Source organism: Chaetura pelagica, unplaced genomic scaffold, assembly GCF_000747805.2.
Source record: "Chaetura pelagica isolate M959 unplaced genomic scaffold, ChaPel_1.0 scaffold3, whole genome shotgun sequence".
Taxonomy (NCBI): domain Eukaryota; kingdom Metazoa; phylum Chordata; class Aves; order Apodiformes; family Apodidae; genus Chaetura; species Chaetura pelagica.
In genome coordinates, this window is record NW_009952974.1 from 8436452 (window position 1) to 8459314 (window position 22863).

At 37.5% G+C, this 22863-nt stretch overlaps 1 protein-coding gene across 2 annotated transcripts in view; it reads left to right on the top strand.

The window, feature by feature from the left end:
- Positions 1-22863, top strand: part of SLC4A10 (solute carrier family 4, sodium bicarbonate transporter, member 10) — a 117238-nt gene that overhangs the window by 81187 nt on the left and 13188 nt on the right. For both annotated transcript variants that reach the window (XM_009996091.1, XM_009996092.1), the window contains exons 10-19: positions 1-34; positions 548-694; positions 1263-1363; positions 2763-2937; positions 3110-3243; positions 4361-4606; positions 15965-16070; positions 19051-19212; positions 19461-19574; positions 20070-20231. The exon at positions 1-34 is cut by the window's left edge and continues 20 nt beyond it. In XM_009996091.1, coding sequence (XP_009994393.1) covers positions 1-34; positions 548-694; positions 1263-1363; positions 2763-2937; positions 3110-3243; positions 4361-4606; positions 15965-16070; positions 19051-19212; positions 19461-19574; positions 20070-20231 — 1381 coding nt within the window. The remainder of the gene's footprint in view (positions 35-547; positions 695-1262; positions 1364-2762; positions 2938-3109; positions 3244-4360; positions 4607-15964; positions 16071-19050; positions 19213-19460; positions 19575-20069; positions 20232-22863) is intronic.

A 22863-nucleotide genomic window follows, 5' to 3' on the forward strand; every position in this document is an offset into this window, starting at 1 on the left:
CGGAAGATCAATTGCAACACTGATGACAGATGAGGTATTTTTATTCATGGCTTGATTTTAGTAATTTTGTACTGACTGAAGAGGTGTAATGGGGATTCTCCAATGTGGAATCGTCCAGATGAAGTGTGGCTAATCCTTCTGATGATGCACAAGTAGTAGCATCCCAGTCCCTTTCATGATCCTGTAATAGCTCAGATTATGCTGCCGTAAAGATACAACAAAATGAGAGACAGTATCACATGCAAGGATATCTTCACAGAGAAGATTTCATTTTACATGGTTACTTGCCAGTGCAATTAATTGTGTTTTAAATTGTAAAATCTCGGCATCAGTGTAGCACCATCAAGATGTTTTTCCATAACAGCTGTAACTTCTATGGAAAATATGTATCAGAAAAATGTTAGTTGAAGCTGAGATTTTTTGCTTGCTAGGAACTGCATGAAATGTGTTCTGTGTCAGAGAAAAGAGGCCATTATGAAAAATGTCATGAGGGTGTTCCTTTCCCCATCTCTTTTTCCTCCCACATACACTTTTCCATTTTTCACAGGTGTTCCATGATGTTGCTTACAAAGCAAAAGACCGCAATGATTTGGTGTCTGGAATTGATGAGTTTCTTGATCAGGTTACTGTTCTTCCTCCTGGAGAGTGGGACCCAACAATTCGAATAGAGCCACCTAAAAATGTTCCTTCTCAGGTTTGCACATTGTAAAATTCAGATGCTTTTAAATGTTATGAATAATTTTTGCTAGCTCTTACTAATGTAGCATTTAGCGGACTCTCTATATAGACATGTTGCATGCTTTTTTTGGTTGTTAATTTGCTTTCAGAGATCCCTTGCAAGCATACAGTATAGCAATGACATATCATATAGTTCAATACTAGATCTCTGCTGAATAAAGACATATTTTATGTAAAGATCTTAAATTCAGGGGTAATTGATCATAGATATCTGGTAATTCTAAGCTCCATGGTTTGCTTTTGTTCTAAGTTTATTGCAAGAATCAATCAAAGCAGCCTGTCTTGCTGCTCTTCAAAATGTTTCCTGATGCAGGATTTTCTGTCATCAATTGTTTTAAATTTCTTAGAGCAAATTCCTTCTACTATTTCCTGTTATTGAACTCTACAGCTTATGAAGTGGTTATGTCGATGAATCTTACAATAAAATTTGCACGTTTAGTCTTCCAACTCTGAAAGCCCATCTCCTTTGCTAAAATTGTGTTTTGGTGCTGAGGCCCACAAGAAGTATCTTTTCCTTCTGGTAGGAGAAGCGTAAGATCCCAGGAGTGCCAAATGGGACTGCAGCCCATGGGGACGCAGAGCAACCTGGAGGACACTCTGGACCAGAACTGCAACGCACTGGAAAGTTAGTGAAAACATATGCAAAACCCTGAGTGCTCTGAGTGATGCACTTCCAAGTGACTCATGATGGCCTGGTTCTCTCTCTCAAATGACTGGCTTGGAATATGATTTTTTTTCAGATATTTTTCCTTATTTGTGTGCTGCATAGTTGAAAAGGAAAATGTGTGCTAATTTGCAGAGCAAAGGGGGAGAGGGCAAGAGGATTTGAATTTTCACATTGTATTCATTGCAAGCTCCTTTATTATTTATAAAGTTCAGATCTGTGCTAAATTTGCTTAAGATTACTTATTTCTGTACATCATGAAAGAAAAGTTGGAGGTAGTCTTGTGCAATATATTATGAATGCTTACAACTATTTTGTAGTTGACGTTTCTGGGTTGGGCAGTCTCTAGCATTTCTTTTTTACGTCATGGTGTATCCTGGTAAATGAGGCTGTGATTACCATGGTACTGGCAATACACACACATCTAAAGGAAGAATTTGCCCCAAGGAATGTAGTTACACTCTCTTGTCTTAATATGGAGTGGTGTAAGTGCATCAGCTGTCAGTGGTTGCCCTAGCACAGTGTAGTTGTGTGGTAGACTTTTCTATTACTTTGCTGCCTCTTGGTATTTAAATATCATTCCAAGCTGCATCAGGCTAAGACTCAGCTGCACTGTTGGTGTACACAGAGGAGCAGAGGAGGTGATGGTTAGCCTGCCAGTGAGCTGGCCTCTCACTGGTGAACCTGGTAATTGATGGCTTGAAGGATCATTCTAATATTTAGCAGATGGTGGCACTTCATCTTCCTCTTTACTCCAGCAATTCCTAATATATCAGGTGCCTGTGAGAAAAAGAGCATTGTGGGGATACTTCTTTATCTGTATGGTATATTATAAGGGACCATAGGTTCCTAAATATTTGATTACATTTAGTGTAGTGTGAATGACAGAAGATGGCAGTTCTTGTCCTTGGAAAACTGTGGCCTTCATTCAGTTCTATAATCAAGTGTATTTAGGAACAGTTTCTCAAATAAAAAATGAGAAGCTCTACATGTAGACATGTGCAAATGGGCAGTGTAGTGGCTCTCTGATTAAACAAATGCAAAGAATTTTTTCACATAATAAATAATAGGGTTTTCTGCATGGGAGCTAACAACCCTTCATAATTTTTGGGTCTGAATGATTAGATGAAGATTTTGTGAAAGAAACCTGCAAATTAGTTTGATTTAAAAACAAAAATTCCTTATTAAAGTTATCAAAACAGGGTTCCCAGAAAAAATGTTTAATTGTAAGAAGATATATAATTTTATCAAGAAACAATAGCTTCTCTGCAGTATATTTAAAGCAATACTGTTCAAGAAAGTTTGTTGTGCCTTTTTAATTAATTTGATATCTTAATTTTTTTTTATTTTTTTTTTTTAGATTTTTTGGAGGATTGATTTTAGATATAAAAAGAAAAGCTCCCTTCTTCTGGAGTGACTTCAGGGATGCTCTCAGTCTGCAATGTCTGGCATCATTTCTGTTTCTCTACTGTGCTTGCATGTCTCCTGTCATCACATTTGGTGGTCTGCTGGGAGAAGCAACTGAAGGTCGTATAGTATGTGTTAAACCTGAACTTTTAAAACAAACTTATATTCCTAGGTTTGTGGTTAGTATGTTCTTGCTGTTACATATACTGCTGTTTCAATGTTTAGAAGGCTACAGATTAAGGCATTACAAAAATAACCTGTTTGAAAATTTATGGACACCTCTCTCTGTTTTGTATTCAGAGTGCAATAGAATCGTTGTTTGGAGCATCCATGACTGGAATTGCTTACTCTCTCTTTGGTGGACAGCCTCTTACTATACTTGGCAGTACAGGACCAGTTTTAGTATTTGAGAAGATCTTATTCAAATTTTGCAAGTAAGTGAAGGTCACGATATGCATCATCTCTCATGTATTACTAGGTAAAAGTAGAGACACTCATCCCAAAGTTCCAACATTAGCAGTGTATGGTCAGCAGTTTGATTTGGAGTTCACTGCTTAGGCTTTCAGAGTCTGAGAGTTACGTAGTCACTGAAACAAACAAATTGGTGGGAATGCAGAATGTGAGGTTTTTTTATGGTTGGCTTCTGTTTGTTTTTTTAAGAAAGGTGTTTTGAAGGAAAATGAAGCTTCAGGATGTGGGGGTTTCTTTGGTTTTTTTTAATGGGATCATTTTCTACTCTGAAATGATACATTTAAATCTACGCTTTATCTCATCCCTAGCTCATGCAGAAAGTGTTACCTCTTAGCCAGGAAGTAAATGCAGTGGTACTATCATTCAGAAATCACTAATACAGACCCTGTCCTTCATCTCCCCAAACAGAGAACGGGAGATCATGCCAGAATAGCATATTCTCCAGTTAATGTGCCAAACGTGACATAACCTCTGCCACGGTGTGGGTAAAAGTAACGTGTACCCTGTGGCAACCATCATGTTCCCCTGGTATCCTTTCTGCTTGTCTGATTCATTTCTGTGACTAGGACTTTTGCACCAAGATCTCCTGAACCTTCTGAATAACACAGAGTAGGAGAACCCTGCTTAGCACCCCAAAAACTCTTTATTCACATCTGTGATAATGTCACGTATCATGTTTGGAGCTCTATTACGTGCAATAAGCATACAGGATTTTGATGCAAGTTATTATAGCTACTCTTGCAACTTAAGAAGAAATAGGCAGGTGTTGGCTGTTCACAGGGCAGGATGTGGGATAAAAAGCAGGTGGACCTCACATTTCCATGTGTATGACCACTCTCAAAGCTGCTTGCTCACTTTAGTAGAAGTGTAACTCTTTCATGTTAATTGAGAGGAGAGCTCAAGTCAAGAGGTGACTTGACAGTATCTAAAGTTCACAATAAGTAAATAATTTCAGGTTCAGACTGTTCCCAGAATCACATCCACAGGAAAAGGAGAATTTGGAGCTGTCTATTCACCGTTTTTGCTGTGGCTGGACAAAAGAGAAACTGTGTTTAATTTTTTAACTTTTATTTATTTTAGGGAGTATGAGTTGTCATACCTTTCTCTGAGAGCTAGCATTGGACTGTGGACTGCAATTCTGTGTATCATCCTTGTTGCAACTGATGCAAGCTCCCTAGTCTGTTACATTACCCGGTTTACTGAAGAAGCTTTTGCTTCTCTTATCTGTATAATTTTCATTTATGAGGCCTTAGAGAAGCTATTTCATCTCAGTGAGACATATCCAATCAACATGCATAATGATTTGGATCTGCTGACAAACTACTCGTAAGTAAGATTTTTTTCTGTTAAAACTAGGATATTTTTCATAGATCATGTTGTGTCTGTGAGGGACTCAAACTATTGCACAGCAGAAAAAAAATTTCAGTAGTTGCAGACTGAACAGGTGAGAGCTATTGAGTTAGGCATGATACTGGCATATGGAAGTAGTAGCTACTGGAGGTATGTGTACAAGCAGTACATATTTACTTCCGATAAGTAGAGAGTATCTTGCAGTTTAGAAAATCTTACACAAAACTTCAAAATCCTAGAATACAAAATAGGCTGTGGAGGGACCTAGCTTTAGGTGTTTATTAATAGTTTTGTTTAACAAGATGCAACTCAATTATCTCTTTCTTATAACCATGTATGGATGATTTATAATATTTTATTTCAAACTTTCTGGCGTACTCCAAGAACTGATGTGGATGTGGAATTGTTAGGTGCTTCTCAGCAGTGATTGATAATCAATTTGTTCTTAATAACAAGATTTTTATTATGACTCCATGTAATCAGTTTTACTGGGGAATTTTGACAGGTGTATTTGGATAAGTAGTATTCCACTTGGGGAATAAAAAAGTGATTTACTTTAATCAGCATAGTTTAATTTAGAAGTAAAAACTCAGACTTGTTTCTGTGATATGAAAACAAAAATATTCTTCTGGTAAAGCAAAAGATCTTAGTTGGGCCTGAGGCCAACTAAGCCTAGTCACCTCAGCAACTAAAATGTAATTAAAAACCTTTTTGAGAGAAGATTCTTCTCCGGATATGTCTTTGTTATTCCACTGAACCCATTTGAACCCTTGCCTGAGCAGGGTGTGGCTCAAAAGGAACAATGCCTGAACAGTGTCGCATCATCTATTCACTGGAAAAACAGGAGTGTCTCAACCAAATGTCTCATTTGCATTTTAAGCTGGGAAAAACAAAATACAGCAACAGAGGAAACATTTGAGCTTTGTGCATGTTATCAGTAGAAAAAATAGCAAATTCTGAATCTGAATGCGTTTTGTATACCTTAAAGCACAGAACAAGTTAAATTATAGAAACTGTAGTTCTGTGGTGACATGCTCTCTCATCAGGTGGAAAAAATACTGTTTTTCTTTTAATAGTTTTATTAGTAGATAAAGGAATGTTAATTTGAAGGGAAAGCAAACATCAAGAATAGACAATGCATCTAGTTGAGGCTATATCCTGATCTTATGTAACTCACTTCAGAGACTTTGGTATTTTACTCCAAACAACCTCATATAGTGCAGTGTTTAGGGACTTTTTTTCTTTTGTCACTTCAAAATAGTCATGTCAAAAGGAAAGAGAATTTGATGTTCTCATATGACTTTGAAAAACAGAGGTTGCAATACTACACAAAGACAAAAAATTGTTCAGAAACCATTTAGCAGGTGGAGCTGAGATGTTAAAATATGTAATGAAAAGCATAGACAAAAATAGAAATACAGATTCCTGGGTAGTTAGCTTTATTTGTGGTTATCTGAATCCCATGATATTGCTAAAGATTTCACAGGAGTAGAAGTAAAAGTCTTGCTTGTACAGTGATAGGTATCTCTGTATTTTAGGATAATGTTTTATCATCATAGTCCTTATATTGCATTGTATTTCACTTCTGGCTTTTATGGTATGTCTTTTAGTGACAGCAACATCCTGTTGATTATTGATATCAAATCCATGGCAACTGACCCCACTAATACCAAAACGACAACCTGTATCACAGAATCACAGAATATTACTGGTTGGAAGGGACCTTGAAAGATCATCTAGTCTAACATCCCTGCCAGAGCAGAATCACCTGGAGAAGGTCACACAGGAATGCGTCCAGGCAGGTTTTTAATGTCTCCAGAGAAGGAGACTCCACAGCCTCTCTTGGCAAAGTTATAGGCAGTGTAGTTCTTCTAGGATGTGACTTACATTTTTAAATATTAAAACTGATTTGGAAATGCCAGTATTCATATTGATTATCTTGCAAGAGCATATCTGCTGATCGAAAGCATCTTTGCACTGATGAACACAGCAAAATAGTAATTCCAGCCTCTTCTGTTCTTTCTCCTCCCTTCTCCGTCATGTAAGTTTTTGTAGTTCTTCAGAACCAGCCCCAGTAGTTTCAGGGAAATAAAGGATGTGCTCTATTGGAGCAACTCTGCATCAGCTGCCCAAATGACCTGTGCTTTCACAGCAGGCTTGTTGCAACCTGAACTTCATGGGTTTGCTGTGCAGATCTAAATGTATTACTCTGTCCAGACAGGGTGGCCATTTGCCCAGAATTCTGAAGGTATCACAATTATCATCCCTATGGGTTCATCGCAAGACAAGACATTTCAAATAACTCAGACTCCCTGCTCAAATGTCTGCACATGTCTCAGTTCCAGAAAGATAAGAAGCTAGAAGACAAGTAAGCATAAAAGGTTACTTGAAATTAATGTCATTGTATACTTGAGGTTGGGGAATCTTGCTTTCACAAGCAATTGGGATCTTCTTCTGCAGCATCTGACACCAGTTCTACTTGTAGTTTCAATGGGTAACAAACTTGGGCTGAAACTGGTCCTGTCCTTAAAAGACCAGCATACTCTGTTACAGAAGCTAATTAGTATCTGCTGTTTTGCTAATTAAAACAGCTGTTTGCATTTTCCTCTTTGGGGATTTTAAAGACAAGGTTTTAATTGTTAGTAAAGCCTTGGCAGTTCTTTAATTAGCAATGGGTGAACTTCAAAAGGTTGAGCAACTCATTTCTCTTTGAATGCTCAGTGAAAGCTTATGTAAAACTTTGTCTTGGATCTGCAGTTCTGTGCTAGAAAACTCAGGTTATACTGTAAAATATCTATGTTCTCTGTGTTCTGCCTATTGCCCACTTGGTTAGTGATAGGTCAGAATGATGTATGTATTTGAACCTTTCAGTGTATGCTGTGGCCCAGCTCTCCACTCCTCTCCTATAGGCTTTCCAAAGCTGCTCTCATGCCCACAGGTAGTCCGTCTGCATCCCAGTCGTATTGCCTTTGCCCTGATGAAAACATGAGTTTGACCCAGGAAAAGTCATTGATGTGCTGTTAGTACTGTCCTTTGGAGTACTAGAAAGACAAAGAAAATGGTAATTTAATGTGTCTTGTATTTCAACCAGATCGGAACCATATTTCAAGTGAGAAAGAAAACCCATTCTGTATTTTGGGTGGGTTTTAATTCTGTCATAAACAGTCTCTGTTGCAGGAGTTTGATGTAAAAGATGGTACTGCATGCATCTCTCCTTATAGTTAAGAGTATAGGAGTCAATACTGTCATTAGTCTGCCAAAACAAACCTTAGAAGACTATTGAAAGAACATTCAGAACAGTTGGAGGTTTTTTTGTGGTGTTTTGTTTTGTTTTATTAATCAAGCAGACCCAAGTATTTACAAATCAACTGAGCCTTCCTAAAAGATTTCTTCAAAGTTCAAAAACCATTTTACATAGAGGATATGACTGAGTCTTATTGCTGTTGTTAAGAGAATACTGTTCAAAGAAGACAAAAATATCTTTTGGTGCATGATCTAATTAATGTAGAACTAGTCCTAATGCACTTTTTGCATTTTTCTTCGTTGTACTTGTTTGTTACTTTGTGTCAAAGTACTGGCCCTGATTGTCAGGTGATCTACTTTCAGGCAATTCCATTCAGCAAGCATATGTAACTTTTTCTTAAAACACCATCTTTACAATATGAATGGTAAATAATATGGCATTTAGCTAAATGTAAAAAATGACAAAGACAACCTGATTTTCAGTGAGCAATTTTTTTTTCTTTTTAAGCTGCATAATTTTGAAGGAATTTAAATACAGCAGCTGCCTTGTTTATTAAATACAGTACACATACTTTTATATCTGGGCTTTTCTTTCTTTCTCTTTTTTTAATACTGTGACCTTTTTGTATTTGTCATGCCATTAGCATTTGTAGGTTGGCATAGCAACTCTCTTATTTCTGCACTCTCCTCCTCCTGCTTTTTCCTACTCCTGTAGCAAATATATCTCCAGTTAGTGAATCCTGTGCGAAACACTGATGCACACCAGTTTTAATGCGTGTATCAGCATTAGCATATCACTTTTGCTAGAAAAGGAGAACCCTACAGCTGGAGTGGATTAAAACCTTCTCTTAAGGAAAACAAAATAATCAACGTGGATGAAAGGAATGTGATTTAGAAAGCAATCCAGTATTCTTTAAAATACAAGCATGTTAAGATAGTTATCTTAAAATGCAGAAGTGCAATTATTTCACCGTGTGAAGTTGCTTTGATCTTGGGACTTTATATACCTTTTGTGTTTTCATTAAGTATTTTTCAGGTTATTCATGTTGTTACTAATAATTCTTTACCAGAAGTTACTCAATTATTAACAGATTACATTGAATAATTTTAAAGTGATTTCTTGGCATAGTAATATGCATATTGCAATCTGTCTTGGTATTGACATGCACTTAAGCATTAGGAGTAGAAAATCCCACTCTGATGTAATTAAGGAGCCAAGATCATGTCAATCTCAGTATCTTTTGCAGACTATAGAAACTATTGCTTCTGGAAGGAATTGTGATGATTAGTTTTGTGCATACCAGTGTTTGCACAAGCAAGTTTTAAATCTTTCATTGTCAATACATATTAACCTAAAGACATTATTATTGGATACAAGTTATATTGGTTTATATCCTGCCTTCCTTAAGCTGCCAGTGGAATGAGAAGAGTCAGTGATGATAAGCACAGAATTTGTTATTAGGATCCCAAGCATGTAATTGAATTCCAATTCCTGTAATAATTTATTTGAAATCAGATATAAACATAGGTTTTTCTTTCCCATTTCTTGATAGGCTTTTTCTTGCAATTAAGTAACTGTACCATATCCTGTCTAAACTTTCCCTAACAATGTCCATCTTCTTAGAACTGTGCAACTGCCATCGTTGAGTTTAACTGCTGGTTCCCTTTGCTTCTTGACAAACCCTGGCATCTATAAATTATTAATTCATTTTATTCTAGGACTTCCCTATGTCTGCCCAACCCAAATGACTAATTTTTCTCTTTCTCCCTCTTTTGAGCTCAGGAGGTACCCACCTTTGTTCTTGCCTACTACTCTTTCCCTCCACTTTAGAAACAATCTTGTTAAGCCTTCATAAAGAAAGGCCTACCTAAAATCCTTGAGTGGTTGTTACAATGCATTGATGTGTATTAATACACTACACCTGAACAGCTGAAACTTCAGCTGACCAGATAGCATCCTAATACATGACACTATCCTATTTCTGAACTAGTGTTGTACATTCTCTTTTCTCCTCAGGTGTTTGTGTTTATAACTTTGGAAGCGTGGTGAAGTGACATCCTAGAACTATTGTTCAGTGAAGGCTTTCAGATGAATTGTCAGTGTCCTATGTCACTATAGTACTTCTCTGCACATAAACTTCAGAGTCTGCAAGTCATGTACCATAGTACTGCTAAGAATGCATGGACTGCATACTGCACCAGCCAGTTAAAAAAGGCCAACTTTTATTAGTGGCAGTCAAGGTTAACAAAACTACATTGTGATTATAAATCTGTTTTCTAGACTTTCCCCTTGACAGAACAATGTTCTCCTCCTAATGTCCTGTCCAAAGAAACCTGATTCTTTGAGCTGTCTTCACTCTTAACATCAGTCCATGTCTCCCCAGCCCCCATTTGTTTCTGTGTCTGTGAAATTGCTGTGCTGCTGAGGGCATTGTCTAGGTATTTTTATAGGCTTTTCTGTTTTCCTTCTCAACTTCACCAACTAAATTATGGTCTTCCAACTTTAAAGAATGTAAGTGTATGCCTTCTGATGTTCATGATTGTCAGATATGGGCTACTTAATGACTCAGTGGTCTAATTCAAGATGGCAGATACAATGAATAAATAAAGAAAAATGTCCTGTCTTGCCTTGACAGCTGTGGTTTGAAAGGGTTTTGTGATACTGAGAACAGAACGTAACTGACAAGTCTGTTTCCTATCAATATTAATTATTTTGTTTCCAGTCTCCACTGAGACTTCGATTTCAGCATTCCGAATGTTGGCATGAGAAAGAATACGTCACATGAGAATGGTATATTTGGAGACAACCTAAACAGAATCACAGAACCACTGAGGTTGGAAAAGACATTTCAGATCACCATTGGCCTTCTTGGCCACCTGGGCCCACTGCTGGCTCTTATTCAGCCACCTGTCAATCCAAACTCCCAGGTCCCTTTCTGTTGGACAGCTTTCCAGCCACTCTTCTCCAGGCCTGTAGCGTTGCATGGAGTTGTGACCCAAGTGCAGGACCCAGCACTTGGCCTTGTTGAAACTCACAGAAATTGACCTCCGCCCATTGATCTAGTCTGTCCAAGTCTCTCTGCAGAGCCTCCCTGCCCTCTGGCAGATCAACAGTCCCTCCCAGCTTGGACCCCCGCTTGTGATCTAACTCCATTCACCCTCACTCTCTGGGCCCAGATGTCCAGCCAGTGTTTTACCCAGCAGAGTGTGTGCCTGTCCAAGTCATGAGTAGCCAGATTTTTCATCAGAATGCTGTGGGAGACAGTGTCAAAGGCCTTATGTATGTCCAGGTGGACAACATCCAGAGACTTTCCCTTGTTGACCAGGCAGGTCATCTTGTCATAGAAAGAGATCAAATCAAGTTTGTCAAGCAGGACCTTCCTTTTATAAACCTGTGCTGACTGGACCTGATCACGTGGTTGTTCTGTGTATGGTGCATAATGGCACTCAAGATTATCTGCTCCTTGACCTTCTCTGGCACCGAGGTCAGACTGTCAGGTCTGTAGTTCCCTGGATCCTCATTACAGCCTTTCTTGTGGATCAGTACCACATTTGCTACCCTCCAGTCCACTGGGAACTCCCCAGTTAGCCAGGACTGCTGGTAAATGATGGAAAGAGGCTTAGCAATTTTGTCCACCAACTCTTTCAGTGTTCTTAGTTGCAACCCATCCCACCCCATAGACTTGTGGATGTTTAGGTTGTGTAGCAGTTCACTGACCATTTTCTCCTGAACAGATCAGTCTGCGCTCTGGAAGTCCAAAGTGGCAGTTTTACTGACCCTGCTCCTTCTCCAAGAATTGAAAACTTCATTGGTAATAGCATCAATATGTTCATGGTCACTGGGCCCTAGACTACCTCCAACTGGTAATTCCCCCAAAGTTATTCTCTGTTCATGAGCAGCAAGTCCAGGACAGCACCATCCCTGGTTGGCTCCCTGACCAGCTGTATTAGGAGGTTATATTCCATGCACTCCAGGAACCTCTGGGACTGTTCTCTCTCTCTGCTGTATTGTATTTCCAGCAGACATCTGGGCAGCTGAAGTCTCTGGTTAGAACAAGAGGTAGCAATTGTGAAACCTCTCCCAACTGCTTATAGAAGATTTCATCCACCTCCTCATCCTGGTTGAGTGTTCTATAACAGACTCCAACCACTGTATCATGAATAACGTTCTGCTGTTTATGCTCTTTCCTTCAGCCTTGTAAATGTAACATAAAAAATGCTTATGCTTAGAATCTAACACATTACTTTTAAAACAAAATCAGTGATGTTACCTTCCATTTTGTACCATCTTATTTTTTCTCTGTTATGTGATCAGTGCACAGCACACCCATGGAGCATACTCTGTATCTTAGGGGAAAAACTTCCTACTCAAATTACCAAATATGTGCTGTGGTATTCAGAGAGACATATTGTTTGAAGAAGCACATTTTGTAACTTATTCATCATACTTGCCGTTTTTTTTTAATAATATAAATATTCATATTGAATAAATCTCATTCTCTATCTCAAGTGAGCCAGAAAGAGATTTTGCCCTTCTAGGAAGTGGAAATGGTATGTTGGCTAATGAAGAAGCTGCAGCTGCATCTTTTACAGATCAAATCCTTAGCTAGTATAAATAGGTGTAGCTTGCAATATGTACATGCTGAAAAAATAGGAACTCTGAAACAGTGCCTTATGAATTCTTGAGCACTTTGGAAGATGTAAGATAATAAAGACTCCTTGCTCTGGCTATTTTTCTAGTAGTTCTGGCCATTAGTTTTCTGTTACTTTCTCCACTTGTCATTTCTGACCTTAATGACAGTTCTGCAGTTTCCTGAAGTCTGTCTTACCTGAAATTGTCTATCTCAAATTTATAAGCCGATTTCTGCCTAGTTGCAAAATACAGACATCTTAAATACAGAAGGGAGTGACTTGAGTATATAGTGCCATTTTAGATCTGTTAGCCCTCATCTGCTGTGAAAACAAAGTCATGAGACCCTGTAGACCCTCTCACACATGTGCCAACCCATCATGGAGGTCACAGATCTCTTGGGGTATATAGGCACCCATGTCTAGACATCTGAATTGTTCCCAGAAGATCAGAATGTCTTGCAGTAGCCAAAAAAGTAAAGATGCAAAAAGAACTGTTCTATTGTCAGTGTGAGGAAATGGCTGTATTGTGAGCAGAGGGGTTTTAAAATTTATTTTCACTATAGCGACACTTGTGGTTTTGCCACCACAACCAATGTTAGATTCCTCCCTACCTGTATTCTAGCGCTAAAAAAGACAGTTTCTTCCTAGGCATGATGAAAGAGAATAAGATTAATCCTTCTGTACTTCTTAGCATAACAAAGATGATCGCTGAGTCCTTACCACCAAAAGGCATGAGATTGTGTTGTGAAGTGGTACTGTACTTGGAGCTCAGTATGCTGCTTAGAAAACACAGGTATATGTATAGTCTCTTGCTCATTGGTAATAGCATAAACTCCATGTAGATCTCTTGTAGTGGGCAACTACTCATCAATTCCAAGGGGCAATACATTTTTGGTTATTCCAGCCTTCTGATTAATGTTTTATCAAGAAAATATAAAGATGAGTCAGTGGTTAATAATTCAGTGTATTTTACTTGTTTTCCTCAGAGCTGACCTCTCAGAGTAAAAAATGACAATGGAAGAAATGAAAAGCTTTAAAAGATTAAAGTAGAAAGCTGTATTTCACTGATGTGAGTTTCTCCTTGTAGGTCAGCTCTGCTGGGAAATAGTCATTATTGAAGCAATTACATCTGTAATGAAATGTCATGTTTTGGTAGACAGTCTTTGATGTTCTGACACTGAATGGTATCTCCAGTTGTTTTCTGGGCTGGACAGGGAGCATCTTACTATCTCACCTTTCTATAATGCTAAGTAATTAGTGGGATGCTGAAAGACAGTTCCACCATGATACAATCTCACATCAAAATGTCAGGATCACTAAAAGAAACGTAATACTGAAAACAATAGAATGTTATATAATTATCTTCTCAGTAGAAAGAAGGATTCAATCTTTACAGTTAGGGCCTAATTCTGCACTCATTATTCAGTGACAAAAGCTGGGTGCAGGGTGCTTTTGGTCTGCATGGGTGGAGTTTGCTGATGAACAATCTGCCATTTGTAAATGCCTGTCAGACTTAGTAAAGACCAGACTGGGATGCTGTGTGGTATTGATACAGAAATAAACAAGGTGATGATCTCATCTGAAGGTGAATTACTTGAGCTGTATGAAACTATGTCTTCAATTGTCACGCTTCTGAGTAAGGAAGTTTTGACTTCTCTGACTTTTAAATGTAATTTTTGCAGTTTGCAGCAAGTGTAGCTATACCATGTAGTGTTGGTGACATGCGCAGTCTTCCCTTCTAGTGAGAAAGTGACTGTGATTGAACAGCCCACGTCACCTTGGCCTACTGTATTCAGACCCCAATGGGCCATCGCTCAGCGTCTGGCCAGTCTGCAACCAGCGATGGACATCAGGGGGCTGGGAGCTCCTGTGCTCACAGGAAACAGCAGTAACCTGGAATAGCCACCTCTCTAGAGTTGCATGAACATTCAGTTCCCCGTTGCGATAACAGACATACTGTTTGTTGACTTTATTATGCTACCCTAGCTCACTAGTAGTGATGTGCTTTATTTAACCTCTTTTGTAATAATTTTAACTATGCATTAAACACACATCCTTGCACCTGGGGCCTGATCCAAAGCACATTAAATACTTTTGAAAGATCCAGTCTATTTCAATGACTTTTGGCTCAGGCCCTCTGTTTCTCTGAATGCTGTTGCTTTTGTTTGGTGTTGGTGGGGGTTTTTTTTGTTTGTTTTTTTTTTTTTGCTTTTTGATCATGGGCTATAAGGGTTTTTTCTTTCTTTTATAAATAGCTGCATTTAAAAGAAAAGCAAGGAGTTGCACAAAGACAGCCTGCACCTTGTCTCTCTGTATATATTAAATGCAGCTGTTGTCACATGTATAGTATTGTAATTGAATTAATGTGGCACTATTCTGTACCCATAATGTAGATGGTAGAATTCTTGTATAGAAAATACTACAAATGTAGATGAGAATTGTAATTTTGTGGAAATACAAACATCCATAGAGAAAAACAGTTAGCATAGCTAAGTGAATAAACTGATAGTCTTCTAAAACTGGAATGCAAACGTATGCTTAATGGCTCTCCACTCTATAGTCAGATGTTACCCTGTCCCCGGCTACACCTGAAAACTTCATTAGAGAGTACAGAATTTATTTACAGCTATCATAAGCACATTAAAATCCTAGCAGGATAGATAGTACTATAGAATTTTAAAGTAGGATTAATTTAAAGAGAACTTAAAAGCACACCTGACCTCTTGGAACCTACAGACTATCCTGCATATTTTGAAGGCTTAGTCGAAGAAGCAGCCTCCCACTATTGCTTCAGATGCTTTGAAGACTTAATTTTGATTTAAAATTGCCTGTTTGAAGTATTGTCTTCCCACGCTGCCTCATCACGTTTTGTATGTTAAAATACACAATTTAAAATCAAAAGGGTGCTTTTAAAGGTGTGGGGAAAGGCAAAACAATGGAACAAAAGTTCCCAGAGCCTTTGGTATTGGTGATCTTGCAGAGCCCTGAGAGTTGACTGGCCAGTTTTGTATCCAAAGGCAGTCTGGTTAAAAAGAAAGAGGATACAGGCAGTCTGAGAAATGGATCAGTCTGGAACTGCTGAGCATCTTATCCCCAAGTAGGGAAGTGTTATGTATAAGAGGGTGGAACAGGACTGGCATATTCTCAGTATGAGGAACTGTGCTTGGGAGTAGCAAGAGAATAGGAAAAAAATAGGTGGAAAAAACCTTCTGTGGACAGTGGTTTAAATATATCTTGTTATGTACTATATACGCTTGTGCACCTCACGGCAAATGATGCTTCAGTAACAACACTAACTACTGAACTACAAACTGCTACAGAGCATGCATTTACTGAATTAATTTGAACTAAAATTATCTGGCGAAGTAGAGCACAATTTAAGTATGTCAGAGTTGATAGTTTTGTTGAATATCTGATCCATCTTTTAGTAATAAATAAATTAATTATTTGTCTTTTCAGATGTGATTGTGTGGAACCAGAACATCCGAGCAATAAAACCTTACGATACTGGCAGGATTACAATATATCTGCATCTAATGTGCCATGGGGGAACCTAACTGTGTCAGTAAGTGAAAGATTGGAACTTAATAAAGGCATAAGCATAAATATTTTTGTCTCTCCTACTGTGGCAAATATATTGAAAAGAATACCAGTTTTTTTTCTGGTCATGTTGGTTTAAATAAAGCATGAAATATGCTTTATAAATAAATATTCAGTACTTATCTGAACTAAGATTAACATAGGCTTTGTAGTATTATCTCATTTTGTAAGCATTTTGCAACCTTTGATCAAAGTAAGTATATACATTTTATACCCTGCTTTGGAAACTTCTTGACACACTAGCACATGAGTTTGGCTGAGATTAAGTCTAAACACGTCATATGACAATGGATTTGTCCTAAATGGGTAAAACTAAGTTTGTTTCTGTGGAAAGACTCAGAAGCATTTATTTCCCCAAAAACATTTTTACAGCTGTTTGGGCTATAAAGGAGAGGAAGGGGAGAAATTTTGTAACATTTTCTGTTCAGTGACCAAATTTCTCTCTTAGGTTGGTCTTCAGTGTTATGTATGTTTTAGATGTGTAAATTTTTTCCATTCATGGGGGAACAAGCTACTAACATTTTGGAGAGCTTGTATGGTTATATAACGTTTTTAAAATAAACTGTACACTTTTCTAGGTTTAAATATTACCTCAGATTTTCCATCTTTAAAGCAAAAAAAAAAAGTCAATGTGGCACTTTAGGACATGGCTCTAGTGGGCCTGGTGGTTTTTTCTGGGTTGTCGGTTGGACTCAGAGATCTTTTCCAACTGTGGCAGTTCTGTGAACACTTACAGATGAACATTACATGGAAAACGTCATTTTGAGATCAGGCCACCACTTTTTCTCACAAGTGGATCATTTCATTACAAAGTCAAAGAGAACTGAGTGCAAAAGACACCAAACTGAAGGGTTCCCTCAAAAATATAACTGAATGAACCCCATTGTAGGTATAACCAAATTAAATGCTTAAAAGCCAATCCAGTGGATCATCTCCAGCAGATATTCTTTTTTCTTTCAAAGGCAGGTATACAGAACTGGTGACCTCCTAGCATGAGGTTAAGCAAGAGCTGCCTTCTGTGGTTGCTCTGTCTTTATAGCAGGGGCTGCTCCTCAACTCTGTTGGTGTGGTAACAGCAGAGAGAAAGTTGAGAACTGCTGGCCTGAGGGATTCCAGCAATCCAGAATGAATATTCTCAAAATTGCAGCACACTCTAGGAGCATCTGTGCAGGGGCAGACTCCTCCTCTCACTTTCTCAGATCTCTGACAGTGTTTTTCAGAGTATATTTGCAGCTGAGGAGATTTAAAATAACAGATTTTGTTTTAACTATAAATGTAAAAGACCGGCTGCATTACATAAAACCCTCTGAAACTTCTGTAAAAGCTTATTACCAAAACTTGAGTTTACATGGGTAGCAGTATAAGTGAATGACTTCTCCCATGAGTCCCTGTAGTTGTTAAAAAAGTAACTGAAATTTTTCATATTTCCATGTATTTATTTTTTTGCAAGCATCACCAGGAAACTTATGTTCTCCTGGTCTAGAGAATTGCAGTAAAAGATTAGACCTAGTTGTCTTTAAATATTTGGTCAGTCTCACCTGACTATGTTTTTTATTCCTGTTGTTTCTTGTATCTCATTTAAAAGTCTCAATTTTCTGAAGATCTAGACTGGCACTCTTAAAAACAATGGTAGGACCAACATTTAATTTTTCCTATCTATGACAAAACAAGTGTGAGCAAAGTGTTTATTCTGATGGTGAGAAAATCCATTTCAGTAAGTATATGATGAAAATAATCTCTTGCTTTGCCAATGTCAAGGCCTTGCTCAGGCCAGGATAATTTTTTTATTTGATGACCCAGAGCCTTTGATAATTTCTTTTGGATTTTCTGAGAATTTTTCCCCTCATCTGAAGCCTTTATTTCATCAGTCATAAATACATCATATTTATCCCAGGTTTACTGTGATACCAGTATAAAAAGTTTTGCTCTCTCTCATCTCACAGTCATTAAATAGCAAGTCTGGTGTTTTTTTCAAGGCAGCCTTGGTTCAAAGCCAAAGTTTCTCATGACTTGTCAAGCCACAGTATTGTGACATGAGTCTGATGAGCCAATGACCCAGTTTATTTGATACTAAATGATTGTGACCTGGCAGGATGTTGCTGCCTGGAATCTCTGATTCTAGGTGCTGCCTTACTTTTTGATTAATATGTGTGGAGGGATTTGGGAAGGAGAAGGAAAAGATTGCGAGTCCAGAGCTTGTAGCTCACGGTTTTAGAGCTACTCTTTATTTCTCTTCTTGTCACCTTGGAACAATTGTGATTTTTAGACTCCTAAGGATGGTACTGGAGAATTGCTACATATGTTTTCTACTGTATCTGCCTATTTGATTGTATCTTATATTGAATAGAATCGATGTGATAGATTTTGCATTTTGCTGCATTTTATCAGATCACTTTTTAAAAGAAAAAGATAATTTGTGGAATGTGCTGCCCCCATGTGGTATTAAAAGTATTTGTCTCTTTTTAGGCTAATACTGTACTTTCCAAGTAGCTTTTTCTTGAATTGCTCAGCCTGTGAATTAGAGCAAAAAATCAGTTCTTGAAAATGCATCAAGAGCAGCCATTCTCTTTTCTGCTCTTGAAAGGAACTCAGAAAGTGCTAATCTGTGTTCTTAAACAGAAAATAAACAAGTGTTCTTGTTCAATTTTAAATAAACCTGAAATATTTTGAAATAAAAAAAATAATATTAGTTACTTTATTTGTGGCATGTCATAGTGACTTCATAATTTAATAATTTTGAGATTCTTTTCAGGGTTTGAGAGTTTTCCATGCAGACTAGATAGAAACATTTGTAATTTTAATTTTTAAATTAATAAATACCTAAAAATTATGTTACTGTTTCTAGTAATACAATCTACTTGCAATTTAGGAAACTAATTGGAAAGAAAATATCAGTATAAGCATGGATATTATTCAGAACAATGCTGCTTTGCTCTCCCTGATAGGAATGTAAAAAGTTTCATGGAGAGTTTGTTGGACGAGCCTGTGGTCATCATGGCCCTTATGTTCCAGATGTTCTCTTCTGGTCTGTCATCTTATTCTTTTCTACAGTAACACTGTCATCCACACTGAAGCAGTTCAAAACTAGTCGATACTTCCCAACAAAGGTGTGTGCCTTTTTTTTAAATTCAAAACTTGTTGTTAGTCATTTGTAAGCATCACTTCCATCTGCATTAGAAATTCAGTTATCTGCTGGTGAAGGGAACATTGCATATTTTCGCTGTTGAAAAATTGTATCAGGATAAGCATGGTTTTAGCTGTAAGTACAAAATGTCTTAAAACAGTGATGAAAACCAAATCCTGAGTTGCATGTGAAAGTTTTAGTTACAATTGTTATTTCTCTCAATAATCGTAGGTACGATCCGTTGTCAGTGATTTTGCTGTCTTTCTCACTATTTTGTCCATGGTTTTAATTGACTATGCCATTGGGATTCCATCACCAAAACTTCAAGTTCCAAATGCTTTTAAGGTAATTTGTTGATAAATTGCACTGCCTTCTTATTTTGACAAGGTAGTTTGCTTTAGTGGGTTTATTATAGTTTTTAATAATCAGGGAGTAGTGATACTGTTCTGAATTTTTCATGTTCACCGAGAACTATGCAACCTTTCTGATTAGTGGCCAGGGTAAGTGAGCCTCTCCCATCAGGCCCCTTCATACTTCCTTATGTCCAACCAGGACAAATCTGGCTTAAAATACCCAAATCCTAGACTGCTGTAATGCTCTGAGGCTCCTTTAAATTCTGGGCTCATAATATAAAATACAACCAAGTCTGCAATATCCCAGATGATTTATTATATGTAACTTCTTGGTATCATATGAAGTTTAGCATTTTTCTGTGCTCTTAGATAGATTAAGTTTAAAGGAAACCATATCCTAGTAATGTTTGTATAGGTATTCTTGTGAAGTTGAGATGTAAATAATCCTTAGAGTTCTGATTGGTCATGCATGACTCTGTTTTTATAGCCCACTAGAGATGATCGTGGCTGGTTTATTACTCCTTTGGGGCCTAATCCTTGGTGGACAGTGATAGCTGCTGTAATTCCAGCCTTGCTTTGTACTATCCTTATCTTTATGGACCAGCAGATCACAGCTGTCATCATCAACAGAAAAGAACACAAACTAAAGGTATTCAGCCAAATAAGTTACATTTTCAGTGTAACTTTCTGCTTCAAGTTATGTAATATTATGTAATACCTGAGTATGCTAATTTTATTACATGTTCCATAGCACCCCTTGGAATTGTTATGCTTTTTCTCTGTTGTTCTGTGTACTACCTGTGCCAGTGATTCACTGCCTTACAGATGTCTTTATGCATGTCATCTGGAACAGATATTCTAACTCAAGAAACTACCGTTCTCTGTGATTGAGAACTACAATACCCATTCACTTAAAGAAAAAAATCTGGAAGGGAAGAATTTTCTTAAATACCATAATACTAATTGTCTCTTTAGATACTGAAAGGTTGGTTCTCCTGGATTGGATTTTGAAAAAGTATTCAGGGGTTATTTTATAATGTAAGTTTTTATGGTTTTTTTCTACTCTTCATCCTTCTCTGTGGTTTTACCCATCCGTTTTTTTAAATGCCTTACCTATCCTAAAGAAGGGAGAAGAGGAAGACTGAGCTTTAGAGGCACAATGGGTCCTTAAAACAACATAGGACAACTTCCTGCTCTGTTCTCTAACACTTTAGTTGCCTACAGATGGAGAAGAGAAAAAGGGACATCACCCCTCTGAAAAACTGTTGGGCAAAATCTAGCAGCAGGTTTCTGTACATGTATATGCAGCGATCTTAGGCTTTTTTTGACATACTTTTAATAAGCAGCAATCCAATCCTAAGTTGCTTTAGCAAATGCATTTGCAACCTTCACTTTGCACTGCCTCTTCTTGGATGATTGTGACATTTGATATGTTCTTTTTTTGCCCTCTTTGTCAGCCTGGCTCTTCATGTCAATCCATAGCATTGCATGTGGTTAACTTGACAGATGCAGGAATTTGCTGCCAAGCTTTGGAATGTGTTTTTTCAGCGCTGGCATCTGGGAGTCAGATGGTCCTCCTGGCTGCCCCCTTGTCTTGCTGCGTTTTAGTTTTGCTGGGGTCTGGTGTAGCATCACCTGTTGCTATGCTTCCTTTTCTTCCCATATGTCAGGTTCCTCAGATCATGCATGAATGTGAGGAAATGCTCTCGGATTCTGTATGCATTAGCAGATACATTCCTCATAAATGTGTCAGAAGGTAAAAAAAGGTGTCTCTGTTAGGATTTAGATTTAAATTTCTTTGAGTGCATTGTGCATATAACTAATACCTTTGTTTGACACATCTCTGAGTTTGTCAAGATGTGTCTCAGAGATACGGCTTAAAAGCACCTTTGGGGAGAGTGGGAAGGTTGCTGGAGTAGATTCTTTTCGTTTTCTTTATATGAGTTCCCCTGTTTAAATAATGTAAGCAAATAAGATGGCATTTTCATTTCGATATGTGGCTTACATTTTCATAAACCCAGACGCTTCCCGTTTTAGAAGTAAAAGTTGTCTTCAGAAATAAATGATTTGTTTGCTTCCAACTCGTTTTCCCCTCTTTTTTTGTACTTCCCATAGCAAATTCTGAATAGTGCACATTTCAGATTTTGGCAGTCTCTGTAGCAAACCCTTCCAAGTTTAGTTTAGTTATGTTTTTTATGTCAAAAGGCATTTGCATGGGTTTACAGGCAAAATTATGGTTCAACATATTCACATTGTTTGCATGAACATCACTTTTTCATCGACCATGACATTGGATTTGTTGCCATATTGCAAAATTTTGTGGAGATAATTACCTGCCTTTTTAAAGGAAAATAACTTGAGCTCCAGCTGCAAGTGGTGATCTTGGATACTTAGCAAAACTGAAAAAAATATCCCTCTCAGCTATGCTAACAGATACCTACACAACCAAGCTTGATGCAGATCACTGGTCATTTTCAAGTGCAGGTTGTGTTTGCAGGTTTTGAAGTGTATCCAAGATATCACCAAAGAGTTTATCCACTTCTACAAAAGCAAAGCAACATCTTCCACTCAGTAACTTTATGGAGTACTTGACTACTACAGAGATGATCCAAAATGAAAGGTTTCGTGCAGATTTCTCATGTGAACGTTTATGATACTACTTTTAAGTATTGAATAGGGAAACTAGTAGAGCAGTACCTGATTATTAATATTATTTTACAGTTTAAGGTATAGCTTAACTGTACTTTATTTTCTCTTAATGCCTAGCTATCTTATTCTTAGATAAAACAAAGCACATTAGTGAAAACTTATTAGCATGATGTGCATATCATCTAAACACCTTTAAAAGAATCTGTGTGATTTTATGGCCCTTGAAAGCAGAAACTGTCTACAAGTGTTAACTTAAGAATTTTTGTGTAGGAAACAAACAATATACATATTTTTTCACCTCCCATGTATTGATGGATTAAGTTTATTAAGTCTGTTAACATTAATGCAGTGGAAAGTTGGCTGTGCAGCTGGATGTTTTGCTTGCTGTTATCCACAAGTGATTTACTTAAACAGAAAATGTATGTGTTTTCCATTGTCTTACTAGTATTCCTTTTATAAACAGGAAGGTTATTTAGTGCCCATAGTAAAGTGGATTTATGATATGTACACTTAACTCATAACTGGTAAGAGTCTAATTAAACATTTATTATGAACTAGTAGGAATTCATAACGAGTTTGCTGTCACTAATGACTCAGCCTGGATAACACAGAGAAGAAAGCTTTTTTCCCTA